The 26,356-nt window shown below is 40.0% G+C and overlaps 2 protein-coding genes across 2 annotated transcripts; one reads left to right on the top strand and one right to left on the bottom strand.

Annotated features, from left to right (window-relative positions):
• Positions 1-5,994: 5,994 nt before the first annotated feature.
• Positions 5,995-9,379, bottom strand: LOC121525928 (interferon alpha-inducible protein 27-like protein 2A). Its single transcript, XM_041812148.1, has 4 exons — positions 9,246-9,379; positions 9,074-9,103; positions 7,347-7,508; positions 5,995-6,297 (listed from the first exon to the last, which is right to left on the bottom strand). The coding sequence occupies exons 1-4, from the start codon at positions 9,253-9,255 to the stop codon at positions 6,161-6,163; spliced, it is 339 nt and encodes a 112-aa protein (XP_041668082.1). The 5' UTR covers positions 9,256-9,379; the 3' UTR covers positions 5,995-6,160.
• A 656-nt stretch (positions 9,380-10,035) lies between these two features.
• Positions 10,036-25,783, top strand: LOC121526263 (galectin-8-like). The gene is made up of 9 exons (XM_041812763.1): positions 10,036-10,151; positions 16,481-16,556; positions 16,843-16,931; positions 19,352-19,562; positions 19,690-19,809; positions 19,917-19,943; positions 22,179-22,267; positions 22,817-22,982; positions 23,103-25,783. Exons 2-9 carry the CDS (start codon positions 16,518-16,520, stop codon positions 23,250-23,252), a joined length of 891 nt encoding a protein of 296 aa, XP_041668697.1. The 5' UTR covers positions 10,036-10,151; positions 16,481-16,517; the 3' UTR covers positions 23,253-25,783.
• The last annotated feature ends 573 nt before the right edge of the window (positions 25,784-26,356 follow it).

Raw genomic sequence — 26,356 nt, forward strand, 5'->3', positions numbered from 1 at the left:
CCTCTGCCCCCGTCCTCAAACACCCTGACTCTTCCCTCCAGTTCGTGGTTGAGGTGGACGCCTCTGAGACCGGAGCTGGGGCGGTGCTTTCTCAAAGAGACCCCAAGACCCAGAAGCTTCACCCGTGTGCATTCTTTTCTCGTTGGCTGTCCCCCTCTGAGAGAAACTATGACGTCGGGAATAGAGAGTTGCTGGCTGTGGTGTGGGCGCTACAAGAGTGGAGGCACTGGCTGGAGGGCACGCAGCACCCGTTCATCATATGGATGGACCACAAGAACCTCGCCTACCTGCGCACGGCGCGCAGGCTGAACCCTCGTCAGGCTCGGTGGGCCCTTTTCCTCAGCCACTTTCACTTCACCCTCTCCTACAGACCAGGATCCCGGAACACGAAACCGGACGCCCTATCTCGTGTGGACTCTCCCTCTCGTGAAGACCTCGAGCCCGACTTCATCCTTCCCCCGTCCTGCATCGTCGGAGCCGCCACCTGGGACATCATACAGACGGTTAAGGATGCTCAGAGACTCCAGCCGGATCCCGGTACCGGTCCCCCGGGGCGTCTTTACGTGCCAGACTCGGTTCGCTCTCCAGTGCTCCTGTGGGCCCACGCTTCCAAACTTACATGCCACCCCGGTTTTCAGAGAACCCTCAGTTTCCTCCAGCAAAGCTTCTGGTGGCCTGGTATGACTAAGGACACCCGGGAGTTTGTGGCCGCTTGCTCCATCTGCGCCCGAGGAAAATCCTCCCATCAACCCCCAGCTGGTCTGCTGCGCCCCCTTTCCACTCCTGGTCGTCCTTGGTCACACATCGCCTTGGATTTCGTCACCGACCTACCGCCCTCTGATGGGAACACTGTCATACTCACTGTAGTGGATCGGTTTTCCAAGGGCGTACACTACGTCCCACTCCCCAAACTCCCTTCTGCCCTGGAGACCGCTCACCTTCTCGTCCTTCATGTCTTCAGACTTCATGGCATCCCCTGTGACATTGTTTCGGACCGCGGACCACAGTTTGTTTCTCGTGTGTGGAGGGAGTTCTGCAGTGAGCTGGGGGCCACGGTCAGTCTCTCGTCCGGTTACCACCCGCAGAGCAACGGCCAGTCGGAGAGAGCCAATCAGAGCCTTGAAGCTGCTCTGCGTTGTGTTTCTGCTCATCACCCCACCTCCTGGAGCTCTCACCTACCATGGATTGAATATGCTCACAACTCTCTCACCTGCTCTGTTACCGGCATGTCTCCATTCATGTGTTGCCTCGGTTATCAGCCCCCCCGTTTCCTGAACAAGAGGTCTCCGTGTCCCTACCATCTGTGCAGCAGCATCTTCAACGCGTCAGAGAGGTGTGGCGGACAGCCAAGGCTGCGCTCTCACGCACGACGGAGCGTAACCGAAGATTGGCTGACGCACACCGCACGCCTGCCCCCGAATACCACCCGGGCCAGAAGGTTTGGCTTTTTTCTAAGGACCTACCCCTGTAGACCGAATCCAGGAAATTGACCCCGCGCTTCGTTGGACCTTTCGAGATCACCAAGATCATTAACCCCTCTGCTGTACAGCTCAAACTCCCCGAGTCGATGAAGATCCACCCCACATTCCACGTGTCATTATTGAATCCTGTATCCACCAGTGACCTGAGCCCTCCAACCGTCGCCCCTCCACCCCCCCGGATCATCGATGACCACCCTGCCTTTACTGTCTCCAAGATCCTGGATGTTCGACCACGAGGCCGGGGCTACCAATTCCTGGTGGACTGGGAGGGGTATGGTCCGGAGGAACGTTCCTGGATCTCCAGGAGACTGATTTTGGACGACAGCTTATTACGAGATTTCTACAGGGACCACCCGGACAAACCTGGTAGGACGCCAGTAGGCGTCCGTTGAGAGGGGGGTACTGTGGTGTTTTTTGGTCGTTGTATTATCTTATTTTGGTTTGCTTCCGGTTCCGGAGGCTGTTTCTGGCTGCTAACTTTCTTTGCTTTCCCTGAGGCATTCACCCCTCCCCCCCTGGTGCTGTGGAGAGCGCACACCTGCAGCGAATCACTCATTGAGGATCACTATTTAGGACCTGCTGCAACTCTCTTCAGTGCCTGAGTCTCGCCAACCTTACCTTACGGTAAACGTCAGCTCCAGGCTCCTTCTCTCGAGATCTCCCAGAGAAGTTTCCAGTGCTCTTTGTGAAGAACCTTTTGAGTAATTTCCAGTGCTTGTATTTTGATTCTTGTTGTTAACGTGCCTCTCCCTCTTCTTTCCAGTGCCTCCTGCCCTGATCACCGCAGCCAGCTCCAGCACACTCTCACTATCCCTTGGACTCCTGAGATCCCCCCTCCCTTGTCACTTACCTGCACAATAAATCTGTTAAATCTGCTCCATCGTCTCCGCATCCTGAGTCCTACCATTACACCCACACAACAATTATGGCTTTTTAATCTAATGATTTTTTTTTTTTGTCATAACTATTACATTGTGTCTCATTATTGACTTTTTATCTTAATTGTTGCTTTTTGAATGTTATGAATAAATTTGGGGGCCTTTTTCTTGACTGTTGGGCAGTGTTAAAGTCTTGCAATTATTGTAAAAGGAAAAGGTTGGGAACAAGCAGGATTCGTCTTACTCTTAAGACAAAATACACACGATCATTGCCCTACCCAAAGATTGACTGTCTGTTGTTCTATAACGCTCTATAAATTATTATAAAGTCTTCATAATCTTCTGTCTTATGGCAAAGTTCATTGCTATTTTTAAAAGGGGCTTTGTCTTGTTGCTTTGTGTTTTGTTTTTGTTTGTTTTTTTACCTTATTAGTTTATTTATTTTATTTTTTATTTTTCTCACTTTTTTAAATGTTATGTTTGGGATAATAATGGTCTTGTCCTGTATTTATATTGTTTATTGAAAATTAAAAAATATAAGCAAAAAAAATGTTGCTTTTTAATCTCAAACTGTTGTCTTTTTTATCTAATGATTATGACATTTTGTCTCATATTTGACTTAATCTCATAATTATTCTTTTTTTTCTTAATCACGTCTTTTTGTCTGCTAATTGACCTTTATCTCATAATTCTGACTTACTATGTCTTAATTTAGTCTTTTTTTTACCACATAATTTGTTTACTTTTATGAAATTGTTCCCAAAATTTAAACATAATGTTTTTTGAATGATTATCTAATATTCATATTCTTTCTTTCATGGGGCAAAAAAACACAAACCAATCACTGGCAGCTACACACATGGACAAAATTGTTGGTACCCCTCTGTTAATGAAAGAAAAACCCACAATGGTCACAGAAATAACTTGAATCTGACAAAAGTAATAATAAATAAAAATTCAATGAAAATCAACCAGTGAAAATCAGACATTGCTTTTGAATTGTGCTTCAACAGAATTATTTTAAAAAACAAACTCATGAAACAGGCCTGGACAAAAATGATGGTACCCCTAGAAAAGATTGAAAATAATGTGACCATAGGGACATGTTCAACCAAGGTGTGTCCGCTTATTAGCATCACAGCTGTCTACAAACTTGTAATCAGTCAGTCGGCCTGTTTAAAGGGTGACAAGTAGTCACTGTGCTGTTTTATGACATGGTGTGTACCACACTAAACATGGACCAGAGGAAGCGAAGAGAGTTGTCTCAGGAGATTAGAAAGAAAATTATAGACAAGCATGTTAAAGGTAAAGGCTATAAGACCATCTCCAAGCAGCTTGATGTTCCTGTGACTACAGTTGCACATATCATTCAGAAATTTAAGATCCACGGACTGTAGCCAACCTCCCTGGATGTGGCTGCAGGAGGAAAACTTATGACAAATCGAAGAGACGGATAATACGAAAGGTAACAAAAGAGCCCAGAACAACCTCCAAAGACATTAAAGGTGAACTCCAAGGTCAAGGTACATCAGTGTCAGATTGCACCATCCATCATTGTTTGAGCCAAAGTGGACTTCACGGGAGACAACCAAGGAGGACACCACTGTTAAAAACAAATCATAAAAAAAGCCAGACTGGAATTTGCCAAACTGCATGTTGACAAGCCACAACGCTTCTGGGAGAATGTCCTATGGACAGACGAGACAAAACTGGAACTTTTTGGGAAGGCACATCAGCTCTGTGTTCACAGATGCAAAAATGAAGCATACCAAGAAAAGAACACGGTCCCTACTGTGAAACATGGAGGAGGCTCTGTTATGTTCTGGGGCTGCTTTGCTGCATCTGGCACAGGGTGTCTTGAATCTGTGCAGGGTACAATGAAATCTCAAGACTATCAAGGTATTCTAGAGAGAAATGGGCAGCCCAGTGTCAGAAAGCTTGGTCTCAGTCACAGGTCATGGGTCTTGCAACAGGATAATGACCTAAAACACAGAGCTAAAAACACCCAAGAGTGGCTAAGAGCAAAACATTGGACTAATCTGAAGTGGCCTTCTATGAGCCCTGATCTAAATCCTATTGAACATCTGTGGAAGGAGCTGAAACATGCTGTCTGGAGGAGGCACCCTTCAAACCTGAGACAACTGGAGCAGTTTGCTCATGAGGAGTGGGCCAAAATACCTGCTGAGAGGTGCAGATGTCTCGTTGAAAGTTACAGTAATCAGCTGATTGCAGTGATTGCCTCAATAGGTTGTACAACAAAATATTAAATTAAGAGTACCATCATTTTTGTCCAGGCCTGTTTCATGAGTTTGTTTTTTAAAATAATTCTGTTGAAGCACAATTCAAAAGCAATGTCTGATTTTCACTGGTTAACTTTTATTGAATTTTTATTTATTATCACTTTTGTCAGATTCAAGTTATTTCTGTGACCATTGTGGGTTTTTCTTTCATTAACAAAGGGGTACCAACAATTATGTCCAATTTTGTGTGTAAAGGAGCCAACTCCATTAAGGCCTGCTGTCAGGACAAACTTTCATCTTTGAGTCAGTGGAAAAATGTGTAGATCATGAATTGTGGTGGCTCTCTTACATAACATAAAAAAACACTATACAAACCACAGGCTGTAGAGGCTGGGGGAAATCATAACCATGCAGAATCTTTCAAAAGTATGGTGCTTTGTCAACATGGCTCATTTTTGCTGGGTTTGCCCCTTTTCCTTGTCATTAAAGGCATGTCAGCTGTTGGGGGAGGTTTGCTGTGTTTTACCACAGTAGCTGTAGTTGGCTTTTTTGTTAAATCAGAGACGTTTGGTGTAGTGATGTGTTCTTATGAATGAGCCGGTTCAAAGAGCCAGCTCTTTTAATTTTGATGGTGCAAAATTAAATTTTAATACCAGGGCTGTCATACAGCTCAGCCAATGAGCAGGTTTCTTCTGACCCACAAGGCATTTTGGGGTGATGAAAATACTTAATTTTTTAAAGTAAAAAATGCACAGTTGGAGTATAATATCAGATATCTATCTTATGTCAGAACATTGCTGAATTTGGCTAATCTAAAGGAAAAATTGTACCAAATGTAAAGCTGGCTATTCTTGCTGTGAGCTGATCACTTTAAAGATCCAGAATTCTCATTGCAACTTTGATTTGATGTGCACCACCATGCATAAAACCAAACTCCTGCGTACATTTGCTTTACATAGTTTCATTATAAATTAAGCTTAAATAAATTAGCTGCTTTTCAAAGTGAAGTTTGATGACATATACTGAACACTTTTTATATCTGGGGATTTAGTGGCTCAATCACACACTTTTCTTATATCCCCAATAAATTAAATAAAAATAATTTATGTGAATTTTGAGGCAATAGTAAACTACCACCACAAGATGGTGGTATTTCCCTGCTACATTTTACATATCAAGAGCAGCACAGCCTCAGTTCTTCGTCTTTTTATAACAAGTTTGGTCAGAAATAAAAGCTCAGACCTTTTCACATAGACATGTCAAACAGAGAAAAGGAATCAGGAATTAAAGACTCCTCAGCAGCTCGTGATCAGGGAGGCGGGCTAATGATTACGAACATCAGCAGTATGGCTGCAGTGGTCCTCACACAACCTGTATTCACAAAAACAGATGGTGAACATTTTCAGGACTATTGGATTTTAATTAATACAAAGACATCCACAAAAAATCAAATACGAGCTGAATAAATAATCCACCATCTTTCATAGGTTTTACAGATTTACAGCGGAGCTGTTTGACAAGTAAATGGATGCAATGTTTTCCTTTAGAAAGTACATAAAAATCAAAGTGATTCATTTTCATCCTCTTCATCTTTATCTTCCTTTTTTGATTTTCCGAATAAGTAGCTTCCCAGCCAGCCCACTGCTCCTCCAACACTGCCCACTACAGCAGTGGCAGTTGTTGACAGGCCGGCAGCACCTGCAGCAAGATGACACAGGCTTTACGTTACTGAGCAGCAGGAATAAGAAAAACTTTGTTCACAAGTTGAATGCATGACTAGAAACTTTGAACTTTGTTTATTACAGTGCAAGTTTATTTACTTTACATCTTCAGTCATATCTCTAACACTGAAATGTCACAGACACTGGCTCAGGACTGTCGATGGAAATGTTAAAGATGTATTTATTTTAAAATTAGCCACTGTACAGAAGTGTGTTACATTTTTGGTGATTAAAAAAAATCGATATCGAATGCCAAGGTTACAACGGTATTGGAACAGACTGATATTGTTTGATTGCACTGTATCAAAGTCTAATGTAAAAAAACTCAAGAGCAACATCATCCTCTATATTGTTGTTTCATACCTGACTACGTGAACACACATAAATACACGAGTCTGAGGTCACATGTTTCTGAACCCTGCTCGACCAAAGAGCCAAATTGTTGAAAAATACATTTGCAAGAGCCTTAATCCAAGGGGTGAAAAGGGGCAAAAAAAAGTGTAAAAGTGGCAATAAAAATAAGTTAAAAGTGGCAAAAATGGTCAATAAGTGACAAAAAAAGTTGTAAAAATGGGGGAAAAGCAGCAAAAAAACATAGAAAAATAAATTCTGAAAAGTGACTTAAATGGGTAAATATTTGGGAAAAAAGCAGCAAAGAGGAGCAAAAATGGGGGGAAAAAGTGGCATTTAATGATAATAGGTAGATTAAATGGGCAAAAAATTGCAAAAGGGAGAAAAATGCAAACAGCAAAAAGCAGGTTTAAGTGGTAAAAACAAAAAATGGCAAGAAGAAGTGGCAAAAATGTGGTAAAAGCAGTAAACATTGATTAAAAGTGGCAAGAAAAGGGGAAACTGATTGACAAACTGATTTATGTGACTTGACATGGATATTTTTTAAGGTCAAAGTTTTCTTTTTTAAGGTTTTCTGTTGGAATACTATTTCAAATTAAGAGATGAAAGAGCCACAAATCATCACAAAAGAGCCACACGTTGAGTATCACTGCTCTATACTTTGATGGAATTTACCTGCTGACTGCAGAACAGCCACCATACTTCCTGCTGCCACACCTCCTCCGTTAGCGATCGCAGCAGCTGACATCATTTTAGCAGCGATTGAGCCGGCAGCTATTCCAGCTGAGGTGAAACCTGCTGCTCCCAGAGCGGCAGGAGCAAGGGCCACAGCACCCACTACACAGGGACAAGAACAGCAGAGGAAACAATAGTATGCACAAATAAATGACTTAAAAATAACTTTTTTAATCTATAAGTATTTTGAAATACTGAAATGGTTCTTACGGTTTATTTTAATTTAGACAGTACTGACATCTTGCTCCTTCTCCCCCAGACAGCTCCTAAAACCCAGTGAATGGTCCCTCCCCAGTTGTAATTTATTGATGGTATTAACACATATGTGTTGGATCAGTAGCAATGGTGCTAGCATCTTGGCTAACAGTTACCTTAATTTGGAGCTGAAAAATGTGTCAAGCTGTTACTAGGTCATCCATTATTGTTGCAGCTTTTTTCCACATTTTAAAATTTTTTTGGCATTATTTTCCTGTTTGTGCCCCTTTCACCCATTTTTGCCACTTTATTTAAACTGCTTTAATGCCCCTTTTTGCCATTTATTGCCACTTTACCCCTTCTCAACATCTTTTTTCAACACCCCCTCCATTTTGCACTAATTTGTCAATTTTTGCTGCTTTTTGCCACGTTTCAACCATTTAAAAAAAAAAAACAATTTGTCACTTTTTTGCCACCTTACCCCATTTTTAATCATTTTTCCCCTTTTCTCCATCTCTGCAATTTCTTTCTGCCCTTTACTGCAACATTCAATGCAAATGTGCCTTTCTTGTCCATTTTTGTTACTTTTGTTTTACAGGTTTTTTTTTTATTTTTTGCCCCTTTTGGGCCATTTTATGTCACGGTAACCCACTTCTGCAACATTTCCCCACCTATCTTAGCAGCCTTTTGTAATTTTTTAGCCCATTGCCCCCATTGCCTTTTGCCACTATTTGCCCATTTTTAACACTTCTATTGCCACCTTACCCCATTTTCCCCACTTTTTGGCCATCTCTGCAACTTCTTTTTGCCCTTTGATGAGATTTTAATTCATTTATGCATTTTTTTTTGCCTTCTTAACCATTTTTTCCCTCTTTTTTAGCTTTGTTTGGGTCTCTTTTCACAATGATTATATTAGTTACCAAAAAAGTACGATGGACTATGAAGTCTCAGAAAGCTCTCCCCTTTATTTCCTCCTCATGGTCGCCTTCTCCACTCTCCTTTGTTGGCCTTCTGTTGTGACACAGCACTGCAGTCTTATGTCCTCATATGGGCAAAAGGGCGTTTCGCTATGTTAATTAGGAGAAACGCGCACATGCTCCTAATTTAGGAGTACCTGTAATTTATCAACTTGAGAGCACAGGTGAAAACTCAGCAGTTTAAGAACGAGTCATAAATCCCACCTAGGTTTATCTTATAGACTCTTAAGAATAACTTTAGGCTGTGTTTACACACAGGGGGAACTACAGCTAGAATGTTGTGTTAAATTACTTTGATAGAAGTGAGATTACTGATCTATAAATGTACTCACGTAAAAACATAGCCTATTTAACTCTAAGCCTGATAAGGTTAAATAGTTACGTTTTTTGTGCAATGACACAACAATAAATGGAGTTACTCCCTTCATATTCTACTGACCATCGTGTATTAACAATAACTTAGAAAAAAAAAAAGTCTAGGCTTTAAAGACTGACCTGCTCCCGCTCCAACGGCGATAATTGTTCCTGAAAAACAGCATGTGACATGAAATTAACCCAACAGGCCTAACAAAAGACTTTGTTAGTTTTATTCAGTAGTTAAATCACATTTCCAAATGAAAACTATTCTCTTGAAAACCAGTGAAATAAAATAAACAATGAGACCTACTGGGGTTCATTTAGCAGTCCGAAGAGCCCTTACTACTTTGCTGTTGTACCACCGAGAGAGTGACGCTGAGACGCTGAGATCTCTGCTCTTCCTACAGAAACGAAACTAAAGCACAAACAGGAGATGGCGTCAGAGAGACGTTTCTTAAAGCAGAATACGGTGGCCTGGAGGGCTCAAAATACTGCAGCTACAACCAAATGGGCTTTATAATCGCAGTATGAAGGAAAGCAATACATTATCAAGGCAAGTCAATCTGCCAGAGAAAAAATATCTTGTGTCTTTGCTAATCTGTCTTCACCGGGTGTTAAGTTTTGTGTCCTCATCCACCGATTGTTTATTTAACATTTATTTTAGTAAGCACTATGAGAGACATACGTTCAGTTTTATTTTGAAAGGTATATTACTTCCTGTCGTAATGTTTTTGTTTTACGTCACTTTACGTATTCTTTCCGCTGAGTTGAGTAGCGGGAAAATGATTACTCCGTTGTTTTGTTTCCCATAGCCACTGAAGGAAGTATGTACCGGTGACTATGATGAAGATGGAGAATAAAGTTACATGTGAAGATATAACGAGTCGTCTTTAAATGACAATGGCTGATGAAGCAGCAAACGTAACAGGTTATGGGCCCAGGCGTGACACGGGAGGAAAATGGCAACGCCTGGTGTTCGACGGCGACGAAAACAACTACGAACTTTGGGAGGTAAAGTTCCTCGGCTATTTGAGAACATTAGGATTAAAAGACATTATAACATCCACCGATGAACCAGACCGAGAGAAGAATGCAGAGAGCTACGCAGAGCTCATTCAATTCCTTGACGACAAAAGCCTGTCGTTGGTGATGAGAGACGCGGCAGATGACGGCAGAGGAGCCTTGAAAATATTACGAGATCACTATGCCAGCAAGGGTAAGCCCAGAATTATTGCCCTGTACACTGAACTGACATCTTTGAAAAAGGGACAGAATGAAACAGTAACAGACTATGTCATTCGAGCTGAAAAAGCAGTGACTTCGTTGAGAAATGCAGGGGAAACAATCGGTGATGGACTAATAATAGCTATGATTCTGAAGGGCCTTCCAGAATCATACAAGCCTTTTGCAGTCCATACAACACAGAGCAGTGGAGAGTTAACATTCACACAGTTCAAAAGCAATTTACGGAGCTATGAAGAGACAGAGAAATTCGACAACAAACCTAAGTGTGACAATGTAATGAAAGTGGACATGTCATCTGTAACCTGTTACGGATGTGGACAACGCGGGCACATTGCACGAGATTGTCATCAAAAGGGAGTGCCAAAATGGTGCAGCTATCACAGAAGCTCAACACACAGCGACGAGACATGCAGGAGAAAGAACAAAAATAAAGATGATGCAAAACAAATGGCAGACAGAAAAGAGAACAATGAAGGAGAACGAACCTATGTGTTCAAAGTGAGTCAAAAATTCCTACCCGATAACATCAAAGAAAAAGGACTGATGGTGGATTGTGGAGCTACATCACACATCATAACAGAGAAAGACAAGTTCACAAAATTTGATGAGTCCTTCGACCCGAGGAAACACTTTATGGAATTAGCTGATGGATCCAGAGCAAACAATGTGGCATTGAAACGTGGCGACGCACAGGTGTACCTGCAGGATAATAAAGGAGAACTGATTAAGGTTATTCTGAAGAAGGCCTTATTCATACCAACATACCCTCAGGATATATTCTCTGTCAAAGCTGCCACAACTGACAGTGCCAAAGTAGTCTTCAAAAAGGGACAAAATGAACTCATAACAAAAGACGGGACAATCTTCCACATCGAGGAATACGAAAGACTGTATTATCTGAAAACGGTAAATAATCACTCACTATGTGATGACACAGTCAACAGTATGGTGTTCAATGATAATGCAAACTTAACTTGTGATGTCAAAACATGGCATGAGATTATGGGGCATTGCAATGTAGATGATGTGCTTAAACTACCAAATGTAGTAGAAGGTATGAAAATCACAGGTAATGCTAAAATAGACTGTAGTGTTTGCACAGAAGGAAAATTCACTAACAGCAGAAACAGAAAACCTGATGCCAAAGCTAAAGCACCTTTGGAACTGGTGCATACTGACTTAGCAGGTCCCATAGATCCAGCTAGCCAAGAAGGGCACAAATATGCCATTGTGTTCACAGATGACTTTTCAGGAGCAGTGTCTGTTTATTTCCTCAAAAACAAGAGTGACACAACTTTAGCAACAGAAAAATTTCTAGCTGACAGTGCACCGTATGGAAATGTAAAATGCATCAGATCAGACAATGGAACTGAGTTCATGAGTAGTGCCTTCCAATCTCTCTTAAGAGAGAAGGGTATAAGACATGAGACTTCATCACCATACTCTCCACACCAAAATGGGACAGCAGAAAGGCAGTGGAGAACCCTTTTTGAAATGGGAAGGTGTATGTTAATAGAAAAGGGGTTACCGAAGATGTTGTGGCCTTATGCTGTTCAACATGCAGCTCACATTCGAAACAGATGTTATAATGACAGAGCCAATAGTACCCCATACTGCATGATGACAGAGAGAAAACCAAATCTCTCAAAAATGTGGGTATTTGGATCAGACTGTTACGCATATAAACATGACCAAAAGAAGCTAGATCCCAGATGTGAGAAGGGAATATTCATGGGATTTAGTAAAAACAGTCCAGCATATTTGGTTTACAACCCACAAACAGGAAAGGTATCAAAACACAGACTGATAAAATTTATCAAAAAGAACTGTGTTGAACAACAGACACAAACTGACGAGTGTGACTCAGATATCCAGGCAGTGGAAAACAGAAAACCAGAAAGTGAAAACCATGATGATGTGCCACAGGACACAGAAAATACAGAAAGTCAGGTCAGACATGAAAATGTGGATAGGGCAGAAACAGATGACACAGCCGTTTCAGAAGGGCGAGAGAATGCGGAGGAGTACAAAAAGGATAGTGAAAGCCAGGGCTATCCAAAGAGAGAAAGAAAAGCCCCCAAATATTTGGAAGATTATACCTCAAACTGTAGAGATGATAATCTAACTCACCTGAGTATTGACTACTGTTACAGGGCAGTATGTGGAGTTCCACAGACCTATAGTGAAGCCATGAAATCACCAGAAGCGTGTGAGTGGAAACATGCTATGGAAGATGAGATCAAATCACTCAAAGAGAATGACACGTTTGAACTTACAACAGTACCAAAAGGCAGAAACACAGTAGGAGGAAAGTGGGTTTATGCCTTCAAAGAAAACACAGAAAATGGAAAAGTCCTTAAAGCTAGGTATGTAGCAAAAGGATACAACCAGACAGAGGGAATAGACTATCATGAATCATTTGCTCCCACAGCAAACATTACCTGTGTTCGAGCTCTGATGCAAATAGCTGTCCAAAATGATCTCATCATACATCAGATGGATGTTAAAACAGCTTATTTACATGCCCCAATACAGGAAGAGATCTTCTTAGAACAACCAGAAGGTTTTGAAGTAAAATCCAACACTGGAGAAAAACTAGTGTATAAACTAAAGAAATCTCTTTACGGCCTGAAACAATCTGGGAGAAATTGGTATAAACTCTTAAGTGATTACCTAGAGAAAAATGATTTTGTGAGAAATCCATCCGATCACTGCGTGTACAGACACCAGACAGAAACTGATACTATCATTGTCATTATATGGGTGGATGACCTGATCATAGCAGCCAGCAATGTTGACCTGTTAAACAGATTCAAAAGTGCTATGAAATGTAAGTTCAACATGAAGGACTTAGGGGAAATATCATGTTTCCTAGGCATACAGTTTAAACAAAAGGAAGGAGAAATCAAAATGAGCCAGAGAAAATATATTGAAAAAATGCTGGAAAGATTTGGGATGTCACATTGCAAACCCAGATCCACACCTAGTGAACAAAAACAGGAAACCCCCATAAATGATGAGGATATCACCAGTGATATTATTAATCCTCGTGAGTATCGTGAGGTTGTAGGTAGTCTGATTTATGCCATGACTTTTACTAGACCAGATATTAGTTGGGTAGTTAGCAAACTATCACAAACACTAGCCAAACCAAAAGCAGATAACTTGGTGGCAGCTAAACATGTGTTAAGGTACCTTAAAGGAACCATGGACTATGAACTGTGCTTTAAGAAAAGTGAAGAGGATCTGAGTCTGATAGCATTCAGCGATTCAGACTGGGCATCGTCTGTGGATGACAGACGCAGCACAACAGGTTATTGTTTCAGCCTTACAGAGCAAGGACCAGCAATTTCATGGAAATCAAAGAAACAGCCCACAGTAGCTCTGTCAACTTGTGAAGCTGAATACATTGGACTGACTGCAACTACACAAGAAAGCATGTACTTAACGCAAATGCTTAATGGTATGGACAATAAAATGTACATCTGTACTAAGATTCACGGTGATAATCAAGGAGCCATTGCATTGAGCAAGAATCCTGTGAATAGACAGAGATCTAAACACATTGATGTGAAGTACCACTTCATTCGTGAAGCAATACAAAAAGGGAAAATAGATATTGTTCATCTGAAAACATGACTGCAGACATCCTAACTAAACCTGTAACAAAAGCAAGACTAATTAAGTTCAAGAAATGGTTCTTTGGAAGCTAAGAGCATGATATTGGAGCATTTTGATTAGTGATGATGAGAACAAGGGGGGGTGTTAAGTTTTGTGTCCTCATCCACCGATTGTTTATTTAACATTTATTTTAGTAAGCACTATGAGAGACATACGTTCAGTTTTATTTTGAAAGGTATATTACTTCCTGTCGTAATGTTTTTGTTTTACGTCACTTTACGTATTCTTTCCGCTGAGTTGAGTAGCGGGAAAATGATTACTCCGTTGTTTTGTTACCCATAGCCACTGAAGGAAGTATGTACCGGTGACTATGATGAAGATGGAGAATAAAGTTACATGTGAAGATATAACGAGTCGTCTTTAAATGACAATGGCTGATGAAGCAGCAAACGTAACACCGGGGAAAACAACTTACAGACTCACTTTAATGTAAATATATTAATTTTATTATTACTATTATTATTGTTATTATTATTATTATTATTATTATTACTATTATTATCAGTGGTTGTAGTAGTACTTATGTCTTAATCACCTCCGCCAAGGAGGTTATGTGATCGGCAGGGTTTATTTGTTTGTTTGTTAGCAACATAACTCAAAAAGTTATGGATGGGTTTTGATGAAATTTTTAGGAAATGTCAGAAATGGCATAAGGAAGAACTGATTAGGTTTTGGGTGTAATCCAGATCACCGTCTGGATCCAGGAATCTTTTTATAAGGATTCTGTACCATTGGGAGATAGGGCTAATGGTGGAGGTCTACGCTCTCTGAGTGCTTTTCTAGTTTGAAATATTATTCCCCCAGAAAACCTTAAAAAAGGGAATCTCTGACCTCTGAAATTATCCATTGCAAGTCACATTAATCAGTTTGTTTCCTACACTTAAACAGTTGGCTTAATAAGTCAACTTTAATTTTATTGTTAGTATATTTCCATTGCCTTTCTTTGCAAATTTTTTGCACCTTTTTTTTTTCCAACTTTTTACCACTTTAATCATTCTTTACAGATAAGCCCATTTTGGGCACTTGTTTTGGCCACTTTTTGCCCATTTTTGCCACTTTTATCCTGCTTTTTGCAACTTTTTTTTTATTTTACCCCTTTCTTGCCATGTTTTTTCCGCTTTTCGCCCATTTAAGATGCCTTTTGCCACTGAATGCCACTTTTTATTCACATTTTTGCCTCTCTTTGGTGCCCTTTGCCATTTCAGTCACTTTTCACTCATTTTTGCCATGTTTTTGCTGCTTTTTGACCATTTGTGCCATGTGTAACTCATTTTTTTCTCACCAGTTTTTACCACTTTTTGCCTTTTTTTCTGCCACCTTTTCTCCCTATTTTTGTCACTTCTTACCCATTTTTGCCATTTTATGCCTACTTTGCCCCTTTTCACCTATTTTTTGCCACTTTTTGACCAATTTTGCCACCCTTAACTTATTTTTACTATCTCTTTAACCCGTTTTTGTCACTTTTCACCACTTCTTTTTTTCACCACTCCTGCAGAGGTGTTTTTTAACTAGTTGACTTTTTGGCTGAGCAGGGTTGAGTAACGCTGCTCTATATGGTGCATTTAGAAAATACTCAGACCCCCTTCATTTAAAAACAACATTGTAACGTTGCAGTCTGATGCTACACCAAATGAAAAATATTTTTTTCGCATTAATCTCCACCCTGTACTCTGTCATGACAAAGTGAAAGCAGACACTGCATATCAGAGCAAAAACCAAGCCATGTGAGGTCAAAGGAACTGCCTACAGAGCTCAGAGACAAGATTGTTGTAAGGCCCGGATCTGGGGAAGGCTGCAAAAACATTCCTGCTGCACTGAAGGTCCCAAGAGCACAGTGACCTCCCCAATTCATAAATACTGTCCTGGCTGTGCCAAACTTCTTCCTTTGGCTTAAACTGTAAATCCACTCAAATAAAAGTACATTTCTTCAAATTTTACCCAAAGTACTGAGTTATTATTTTTGATACCTGTGTTGGGTTGAAAAGTAAAATTGATTTTCCTTTCCTTCATTTGCAGGGCAAAAACAAGAAAATATGGCCTTTGTCGCATAATTAAGAGAATGCCTTCTCTTTCCTGTTTGGTTGATATTTGTTTACTCAGAAACAGATGTTTTTTAAAATGTGGAATACCTGCCCCCAATTTTATAGTATAATTAGTATAGATTTCATATGACTTAAATTTCATTTTAATAACACCAACACCAATAATATGTGTATATATATATATATAATAAAAAAAAAAAAAATACTAATGGTTAATAATCATGATCATTTTAAAAATTTCAATTCTTTTAATACATTTATCTTACCACTGCCAGTGTGGTCAGTTGAAAATTAACAGGTCGTAATTGTGTTTACTGGTATTTCTAAAATAAGATTCCTACCCGAAAAGGGTGAAATTGTTAACTGTTTGTTTTGAGGGAAAGGGGTTTAACACTTCTTTTGCTGTGAAAATGAAATGTTTCTGTTCAGCCGTTCAGCGGACTTATCACATGGTTGGATTTGCGCATGCGCGTGGCGCTTGAGTCTTATGGAGAGAGGATGCTCATTGCCATCAACCCTGCGTAGTGCAGGATTTTACAAACCGGTCAGATTTACCGCAGACTCCGTTGTCTTTCAGCACAGCTTCATGTTGTAGCTCTGACACAACAAGCCCGATGTCTGTGGCCAATGCGAAACACACTGTGCTGAATCCGGTAAGAGCTTCATCATTTTTATTCTTATTTTCTACCTCAGTCCTATGATGCCAGCATGCATTGATCAACAGAACCCTGTTTTAGCTCATAATACAGCTGAAAAGTGAGCGCCAAGTAGCTGGTTTTCAGCAGCTGTCTCTGCATGGCCTTCACATGAGACGTAGGCTAACAATGCAGTCATTGTTCATTGTTGATGATGAATGAAACCCACATGCATTTAGATAGCATGTCTGCATGTATTATCTGTGCACGTATGTAGTGCTCTAACGGCAGCTGTCTACTCCAGGTGATCCCATACACAGGGCCCATACCTGGGGGCCTGCACCCCGGGGAGATCATCATCATCCAGGGCACTGTGCCCCCTGATGCGGACAGGTAAGTTGTATAAATAACGGAGGACTTTTTACAAGTATGGATATTTCTTCCTCTTGATAATCGAGCTAAAATATAGCATGTGAGAAATGTGGAAAACTTCTAAACCCTGCTGTAAATCAGTCTGTAGAACCCAGCTCATTTATTTTGGAGGCATCCCCTTACTCAAACAATGTAAATATTGTTATTCCTACTACTTCCATGTTTCCAGTTAATGGTGTTGACTGTGTGATTAGGGTATCTGACTGTGACATCTAAAAGAGTTAAATAATGTCAAGGACCACAGATAACTTGGAAATGATATGAATTGCAATAAAAAAATGAGCCATTAGCAGCTTCTGTAGTTTAAATTTTAGATTTACAACATGCAGTGGAACATAAAACTACTCCAATGTTACAGATGATGACAAAATTATTAGCCTCCCTACAAAAATGTCTTTTTTGAAAGTATTTCCCAAGTACTTTTAAACATTAAAGGGATTTTTAACACAGCTTTCCAAACATCCTGGTTTTATGTTGGATGCTTACATTATCTGACTTTGCTTAAAGAAACAAAATTATTTCACAAAAACCAAAAACTACCAGGGTCTAAATTATAAGCCCCCCTGATGCTAACAGTCAGTTATTTCTCTTTTTTGTTGGATAGCACCCTGCAGTAGTTTGTTTTGGTTTTTAACCAGTCTCAGACATGTCTCCTGAGGAATCCGAGCCCTTTCTTCTTTAGCCAACCCTCAAGCTCCTCCAGATTGGATTTTCTTCTGGCATGCTCCTTTGTATTTAGCAGAGGTGGCAAAAGTACTCATATTATGTACAAATTAGAAGTACAGATACTTTTTCTTGAAAGTATTTTGTTGTGAGAAAATACTTTCAAGAAAAAGTAAAGCCTCTAAAACATACTTAAGTACAAAGTAAAAAAAAAAAGTAAAAATGATTTTTTACCATCAGTGCTTTACAAAACCTATTTTAATAATTTTGAAAATTATAAATAAGTTTTTTTCAATAGCTTCGGTACTCTCCATACCAAAATATTCCTAATTTTTTATTTTACAGGTTGTCTTACCTGTAATGTCCTGTGTGAAGCACTTTGAATTGCCTTGTTGCTGAAATGTGCTATACAAATAAACTTGCCTTGCCTTGCCTACAGAGGTGGTTTCAGTTATACAAGTTTTAGGCATTCAGTTTTTCTATCTCTTGACTTCTCTCAAGGCAACATTTTGAATGTCTTGGTCTTGTCTTGGTCTTGGAATGGCCGGACTCGGGATTCTCCATCTAGTTGAGACCAGCAAGGATCTGCTATTCTTCGACCTCATCAATGTGATAACAAGGAGAAGCACTTGCTCAAAACAACAAATAACTACACCTGCAAAAACTCAGACATCCTCCATCTTATTTCTAGTCAGAAATACCTCTTAACCCTTACTTTAGGCCTCATTCACCTGACAATCTAGATAAACTTCTCATTTTCAGATATTGAAAATAATTCTGGACTTGTCAGTGGCTTTTAAATACATACAAGGTTTTTTTTTTACAAGCAGTTAGAACAAATTTGAGATTTTTGCATGTTGTGCTTTGAAAGAGTTGCAGACACCTTGTTTTTATCCGTCATATTTATTAAAAAGAAAACTAAAATTAAAGAGAGAATGCACTTTAACTGTTTAACCATGTCATGTTTTTTTTAAAACTGAATTTTCTTGGTCTTGTCTCAGTCTTGACTCGGTCTCGACCCCCAGAAGTGTTGGTCTTGTTTTTGTCTTGGTGCACTCTGGTCTTGGGCAAGTCTTGGTCTTGGATAAAGTGGTGTTGAGTACAACAATAATGCCAAGGACTGCTCCATGATGCAGAGGGGTCCACTACTGAAACCTTTATCTCATAACAGGAAACTCCCCACATTCTGGCCCGCTTGACATTTCCAGGCCTGCTGCTCAGTACGCTGACCTCTGCAGCTTATTTCTTGTTTTGAATTGAGAACTCTGTTCATTAGAAACTGCGCTTCATATGCAGTATTTACTGGAAAGTAGACCAAAATTTAGGCTTCATCCTCATAATAAGGTTTGCGCTGTGAGCGATCTCAGAATGCTTTTCAAGGAACTCACAGCACAAACCAGGAAGGCCACTATTAACAGCTTTTCTCCCTCTTTATGTGAAACTCCTGAATAAAAAACAAAACGTTAGTTTACTGTTTTGTAAAGACTTTTTATGGAGTGCCATTTTATAATGAAAAGAATCCTCAATTCAGAACAAGAGGAGGTGGGCAGAGTGATGGTTATTTCTGAATATTCCTGCTTTGTTTTCACATCAGCTCACCCTAACTTCCCATTAAAATTTTCAGGTAAAGCTGAGCAAAAAAAAATAAAAAAAATAAATAAATAAATAAAAGAAGCCCATGGGTGGCATTTCTGTATCGCCTGCTGATTTCCCCTCAGGTTTCAGATCGACTTGTCGAGCGGCTGCAGCACCAAGCCGTGCTCCGACGTCGCCCTCCACTTCAGCCCTCGCTTTAAAGGCTCGCCCCGTGTGGTCTGTAACTCCCTGAAGCAGGAGAGCTGGGGCAAAGAAGAAACACTCCATCAGCTGCCCTACAAACGCGGAGCCCCCTTTGAAACCATCATCCTGGTGCACGAAGATGTCTTTAAGGTTTGGGAACACATGGTGCTGAGGAGAGAGGCATCAGTAAACTTGTGTAGTTCTTAAAAACAATGAATGCACATAGAAATGTCATTACTAGAAAATGCTCACTGAATATGTTGTCTTTTATCCACAGGTGGCAGTAAATGGAGCTCACCTGTTGGAATACGAGCACAAAATCTCACTAAACAGGGTCGACACATTCTCTATTTCTGGAAATGTCAGAGTTCATGCTATTGGCTACATCCCAAACTCAGTGAGTACACTCTCATCTCTTCTTTATTTTGTCCTCAGATGTGTGACTGTTCAACCAACATATCTGATCTTTCATCTCTATTTTTGTCTTTTTTTTGTCCCTGTTAGGCAATATATTCAGAATCAGGTGACTTGGTGAGTTTTTTTCTTTTTTTTTCTCCATGCCTAAATCAGCTGGGTGTCATGTGGTGCCGCTAAAACTGGATCACATCTCCTAAATGGTTTCTTTGTGTACCAGGGCCCTTGAATTCAGCTTTTTGGGCATCAGACTTTTATGGAATTTTGATACGTTTCTATTTTTAAGATCTGAATAATCGCAAACATTGCTTGACGTTTGTGTAAACAAAACAGATGTGAAGACTCATCTCTGTGGAGGTAAAACACTTGCAGAGGAATCAAAATTTAGTTTGGAATTACAAGAAAAGTGTTATGTGTAGCCTGTTCAGTAGAGTGCAAGGAAATAAAAGGGGGAACATCTGGATTTTAATGTATTTTTCCATACATTTTCATGAACGGCTATTTCACATCATAAATCTCAGTTTTTTCAAAGCAAGGATTAACCCTATCCACTGCGAGACATTACTTTTCTTATGTCTGGGCTGTTTTTACCTTAATTGTTTTACTGTGGGCATAAAAGTGCTTCCCAATGTAAAAAACAGTCCCTATAAGTAGCCTGGTGAAGCTGTAGGTTGAGACAAATAAAGGAAGGTCTTGATTAGAGGCCACATTCAAGTAGTGTTCAAATAAACTTAGCACAAAAAGTAAGGAAATTTGTGTTTGGTAGACTTTTTCTTTGTTGTTACAATTCCTCTTAGCAATAAATCTTATACCATTGGAACACCTGTTTATCACCCTTTTAAATGGTGCCAAATTTGTAAGGAACATGCATTTATAGGATGAGCAACAGAGCTGAGCATGTGGGCTGTGCCCATGAAAATTTTGCCAGATCTTCTTTGCCTATGCCAAACAGCTTATTCTGCCAAGAACCAAGACATATTGACAATTTAACAATTAGTTAATGAAAGGTCACATATTTTACCCATCTAAGATAAGTTTTTGATTGGTCTCAGAGGTCCCCAAAAATACCAGGGAAGTTTGTTGCTGAAAAAAAAAACACTTTTTACATAACTAAAACCCCCTCTGTTTCAGCCCTGCTCAGAATGAGCTGTTTCTGTGTCTGTGGCTTTAAATGTTAATAAGCTGTCTGACCCCTGAATACACCGCTCTCAGGGAATGGATGTGGCTCTCCTGATCCTCCTCTCTGATGCTGCAGCAATCAGCATAGCATTTTCTGAGTCTTTTCTACACTTTGACCCTATGATCCAACAAATTGGGCTTTATGTAATGCCAATACAAGTGCAAACATGCCTAACCATGAAGGGCAGTCATGGCAGGCCTCCTGGCAACCCTATGAGCCTGGAGATTGGCAGCATGCAGTCTGTTCTGGATTGTCTGGGAAGAGTGCCATCAGCCATATCATCCTGCAAATCTGTAGAAGACATCCTGAAGTTCATTGGTGCTGACAGAGTGTGGAAATGGTCTGGAGTGTCAAAAAACAATCAATTGCAACAGCAAAATAAGCTGTTTGGCATAAGCTGAGAAGATTTGGCAAATTTTTCATGGGCACAACCCACATACTCGGCTCTACTGCTCATCCTAAAAACACATGTTCCTTACAAATCTGACACCATTTAAAAGGGAAATAAACAGGCGTTCCTACAATAAAAGATTTATTGCAAGACGCATTGTTACTACAGTGAAATAATCTACCAAATACAAATTTCCTTTCAAGTTTATAAATCTTAACACTAGTTTTAAAGTAAAATACTTTTTTTGGTGTACACACACAATTTTAAAGTCATTTCTGTTGTACCATTAGCATAAATAAATGTAGCAACCAGGAAAATGAAACTAGGCCTCCTGGTGAGTTTATAATTTCAAATTTTCTCAAAATGTAGAAATTATAAATATGAGATACATTCATTGAGATGAACTTGTCTTATCATTGAGGGTTCCTTTTAAGATACTTTCTATCTCCAAAAGGAGGTGAATGTTAGCCAGGAGGTTAGCAGCAAAACTACTGATCCCATGCAAATGCATTGAAATAAATAAATCACATGAGGGGCTTTTCACAGGCCCAGCCATTTGTGAGGGCAGGTCTGTTTGACAGACTGATAGACACTGAATCTAGTGACAGGACTCATGAGGACCCACAGCACCCCATCTGTCTTGTCTGAATATTTGTTTGATTTTATTCTGTGCTGTCTTGTATCGATGTTGATGCCTTTTGTCACTTATGTTTTTATGCTCTCGATCCAAGACAGTTTCTCCCGACAACAATAAAGGTTTCATTCAATAAACTCTTTTCAGAGCCTACCTTATAAAGGCAGTATACTCAAAGGACTGAGTCCAGGGCAGCACATCACGATCAAAGGACAGGTCAGCATGTATCCTCACAGGTAATTTAGCTTGTAAATACTATTACTATTACTTTATTTTTATCTTATGGTGTCGTTTAAACACAATGTGGGTGGTAGTGATGGTTAAAAATGCTAGATGAAAAGCGTTTGTAATTGAATTCCTCAATGAATAGTAATTAAAATAATACATTATATCACTGTAATTGCACAGCTTAACTGTTACCCTTAATAAAATGCATTCAAAGCTAATTCTGCACATTACAGAATCTTTTTAGGCCATATCAGTGTCTCTTGCAAGAAATAAACTGTTTACAATGATGCTCCAGCTTCAAGAATAATGAAGCTCTATTTTAGTAAAGAAAACACTTAATTATAGGTGTGTAGTAATAAAAACTGAGTGGTATTCAGTGATCAGCATGTGATCAGTTTGTGACGAATCACAGCTTTTTTCATACAGAATAGATTTGGGGTTTTAAAAAAAGTCACATTAGCTGCTTTCTTTCAGGAGTTTTGTAAAGGTAGGTTACTTTTGACTTTTTTGTTTGAAGTAATGTGTAGTTTGAATGGACTGACCTTTTGATCCCCCAGTTTTACGGTGAACCTCCGCACCAGCAGGACAGAAAACATCGCCCTCCACCTAAACCCTCGCATGAAGTCAGGCATGTTTATCAGGAACTCATACCTGAGTGAATCCTGGGGTCAGGAGGAACGGGAGCTATCTTTCTTTCCTTTCTCCTCAGGAGATTACTTTGAGGTAGGATCTATTTTATTTTGAAGGGCTACACAGTCAGCTCTGACTGCATTACCGCTTCAGATGTGTATTATTTTGTTAAACAATGGTCCATCACTACTCTGTGTTGTTGTGGTTTGTCAGATCCTCATCCTCTGTCAGCCTCATCAGTTCAAAGTGGCGGTGAATGGCTCTCACTTGTTTGACTTCAGACATCGGGTGCAGGACCTGAGCAGCATTGACCAGCTGGAGATCATGGGAGACCTGGAGCTCACAGATGTGAAGCTGTGGTGATTTGAAACTGCAGACCTACAAACAAGACAGCGTTAACAGACACTTCAGTGTTCTGGTTGTCACTGCTAAATTAGCTTAACCGCGATAACCCAAACAGTGGATGCTGAAAACGGCAAACCCTGTGTGACCTCAGGACAGGGAAGTCTTGCAGCAACCATAGATCTCTGATTGGAAAATGGTCAGGGGCCATGAACAGAGGGTATACAATGAAGTAAGTTCAACTTACCCAGGGTTTCTTTGCGTAAGCTGACACCTAAAGATATTTGGTATCACAAAGGGGTTAGGAATTTCTCTGTTAACTCAGGCACTCTGCTTCAGGCTCTGTGTTTGCGCACATAAAGGGTGCTGTTTAATCCGTCTTTTTAAAGCTGATTCATCACAGAAAGGAATGATCATTGGCTGTCTGCGTCTGTACGACGCCACGAGGCTATTAAAAACAAGACTAATGCTGTAATACAATTTTATTAAACATTTTCCAGTGTCTTTCAAAGCAGTGCAGTAGGTCTTCTTGAGACAGTTGTCTCAAAATCTCTGTCATTCTTTTCTTTACTTCTGACAGACTCAAAACATTTTCCTTTGAGCACAGATTTGACCTGAGGAAAAAGTCACATGGTGCTAGATCAGGTGAATAGGGAGGGTGATCAAGCACTGTGATTTGTTTTTGAGCTAGAAACCACTTTACAGAGAGTGCCGTGTGAGCTGGCACATTGTCTTGATGAAGAAGAAACCATCTCTCTACAGTTGTGGTCTCTTTCTTCAGACTTTTTCTAGCAGGTTTTCTAGAACCTGTTCCAATTCCCTGTTGACCCTTCTGGAACCGACCCCTCCAAATTTATACCCTTAATGTAAAAAAAAACTCCAAACAAACAAAAAACTCTAGGAACTACACGGTGCCAGATCCATCTGGCCTGTTCGATGGCCACGTCTGGCCCATGTATTTGAAACACAAGAACATGCTTTCTTCATCCTTGTTGACAAGGTATTTTCCAATGCATAGATTGATGCTTTGGCTAAGGATTGTATGGGAAGATCCAAGTTTCATCAGATGTAATCACTCCTAAAAAATTTGGGGTTCTTTCAGTTTGTTCTAAAACGTGTCCACTAATTTGGTTGCATTTTACCTTTTGATCAGGAGTCAGAAGTGTTGGGACAACTTTGGCACACACTTGTCACGTTCAAATTTTTTGATGTGCATTGGCACCCAAAACATTCATGGTCTTGGACATCCTCTCTTCCTTCACAAATTATTTTGTTCCGTTCAAACACATGCGCATGTGACATGCAGTGCTGCCCATACACCTCAGTTAGTGTACAAAAGATTTGGCTGTTTGTTCAATTTCACAAAAGTCATGCAAAATGCATTACTCTACTTTTAAGTGGATCATTTTCCGTCACCTTAGCATAAACGGTTCCATCAGTGGCTGGCAGTGAACTAAGGACGTCACTTGTTGGAAAATTACAGCAGTTGTGTGTGAATACCGGACCTTTTATATATTTAACGCTCGGTGTGACTGTGAACCATTCTCACAAGTGCAGTCTCGTTATTTAATAGCCATACCTCGTATGATGCCATCAAAAAACATTCCCAGGCACTTTCAGCCAATTAAAGCTGTGTTTGTAAACATAACCTGGTACTGAGTTTAGATGTAGTTGCCAGATTAACAGAGAGCCAGCTTCCAACTCACACCTGTACTTCCCCTCTAATCTTGCTTCATGGTAAAGCCCTCTGGTCTGATGTGAGTGTTTGTGGTCTATGCCATCAGGCACGATGACTGGTGCATGAGAGCTGGTCTTACATCTGTGACCATCTCTGGTGCATGAGAGCTAGCTGCCCTGGAGCGTCAGGGTGGGAGCTGCCATGACTGTTTACGGCTACAGGTTAGGTTTGCTTTAGTTTATTTCTTTAACCGACTATAGTGCATCTCTGCTATGATACTCCCCTGTAAAAAAAAAAAACTGGAAATTTCTGTAAATATGAAAGAAAACTGTTTAAATGCCTAAATTTGTTTGTCCAGGATAACAGACAATGAATGATACAGAAGAGCTCCACTCTGTTGGAGGACAAAGGCCCATTAAAAGATTTCTTGTTGCAGAGAAAATCTAAAATGCTTCAAAGCTGCAGGAAAGGTCTACCAATGGCATGCCCTCATTTCTTTGTTTCAGTCTTTGCTCTTTGACTCTCCTTTTAGCGTCATAATCCTCAGGATTCTTGATGACATCAGTGTGCCCGATGCACTCGACATTTAAATCCATTTAACAAGTTTCAGAGCAACAGAACATAAGCACAGTGCAGTACAGGGTCAGTTCAGTGTTACTATTCAGAAACCGAATATTTTTTATGCAAGTCTTAGACCATTGTAGAGTCCTGCATCTGTGACCATCTTCTGTTTAGCTAACCTCTCAGTCTTTGTTGCAAAGATCAACTCTTGCAAATGTAAAGGAAAACAATCAAGACACCTGTTTTCTTTGCAATATCTGTTGTAATTGTTGTAAAATATGTATGAACAATGTTCCCTATGTATCATAAACGATTTAATAACTAATAAATATCTTACTATCATAATATCTGCCATTTTCATTTTGTTTAATGTCACTTTTTCTCTGCTTCTCTGCTATGTTTATATGTGTATGATTAAAGCATTAATGTTGACAGCCCTAGTTTTAAAGTTGCTTCAGGAAAATAAAATGTAGGTTTTTGTTAAAAGCTTGAATTAATGCAGTTATTTGGAGGTGAACTTTTTTTTTTTCTTAGAAATATAGAATAACTACATTAGTCCATCCATCTTCTTCTGGGGCCGGGTCACAGTGACAGCAGGCTGAGCAAGTCAGCCCAGACATCCCTCTCCTAAGCAACAATTTCCAACTCCTTCTGGGGGATTCCAAGACGTTCCCAGACCAGACAGATTATATAAACCCTTCAGCGCATTCTGGGTCTTCCCCAAGTTCTCCTTCCAGCTGGATGTGCCTGGAAGACCTCCAGAGGGTCAGGGTACCAAAGTATAATTTATTTTGAAAGGGCGTTTGACCATACGGAAATCAGGAAAACAGGTCAATGTATTTTCTGGCAGATCCATTTCCTGGTTGAAACCAGGACTTTTTTTTTT

Source organism: Cheilinus undulatus, linkage group 18, assembly GCF_018320785.1.
Source record: "Cheilinus undulatus linkage group 18, ASM1832078v1, whole genome shotgun sequence".
NCBI lineage: Eukaryota > Metazoa > Chordata > Actinopteri > Labriformes > Labridae > Cheilinus > Cheilinus undulatus.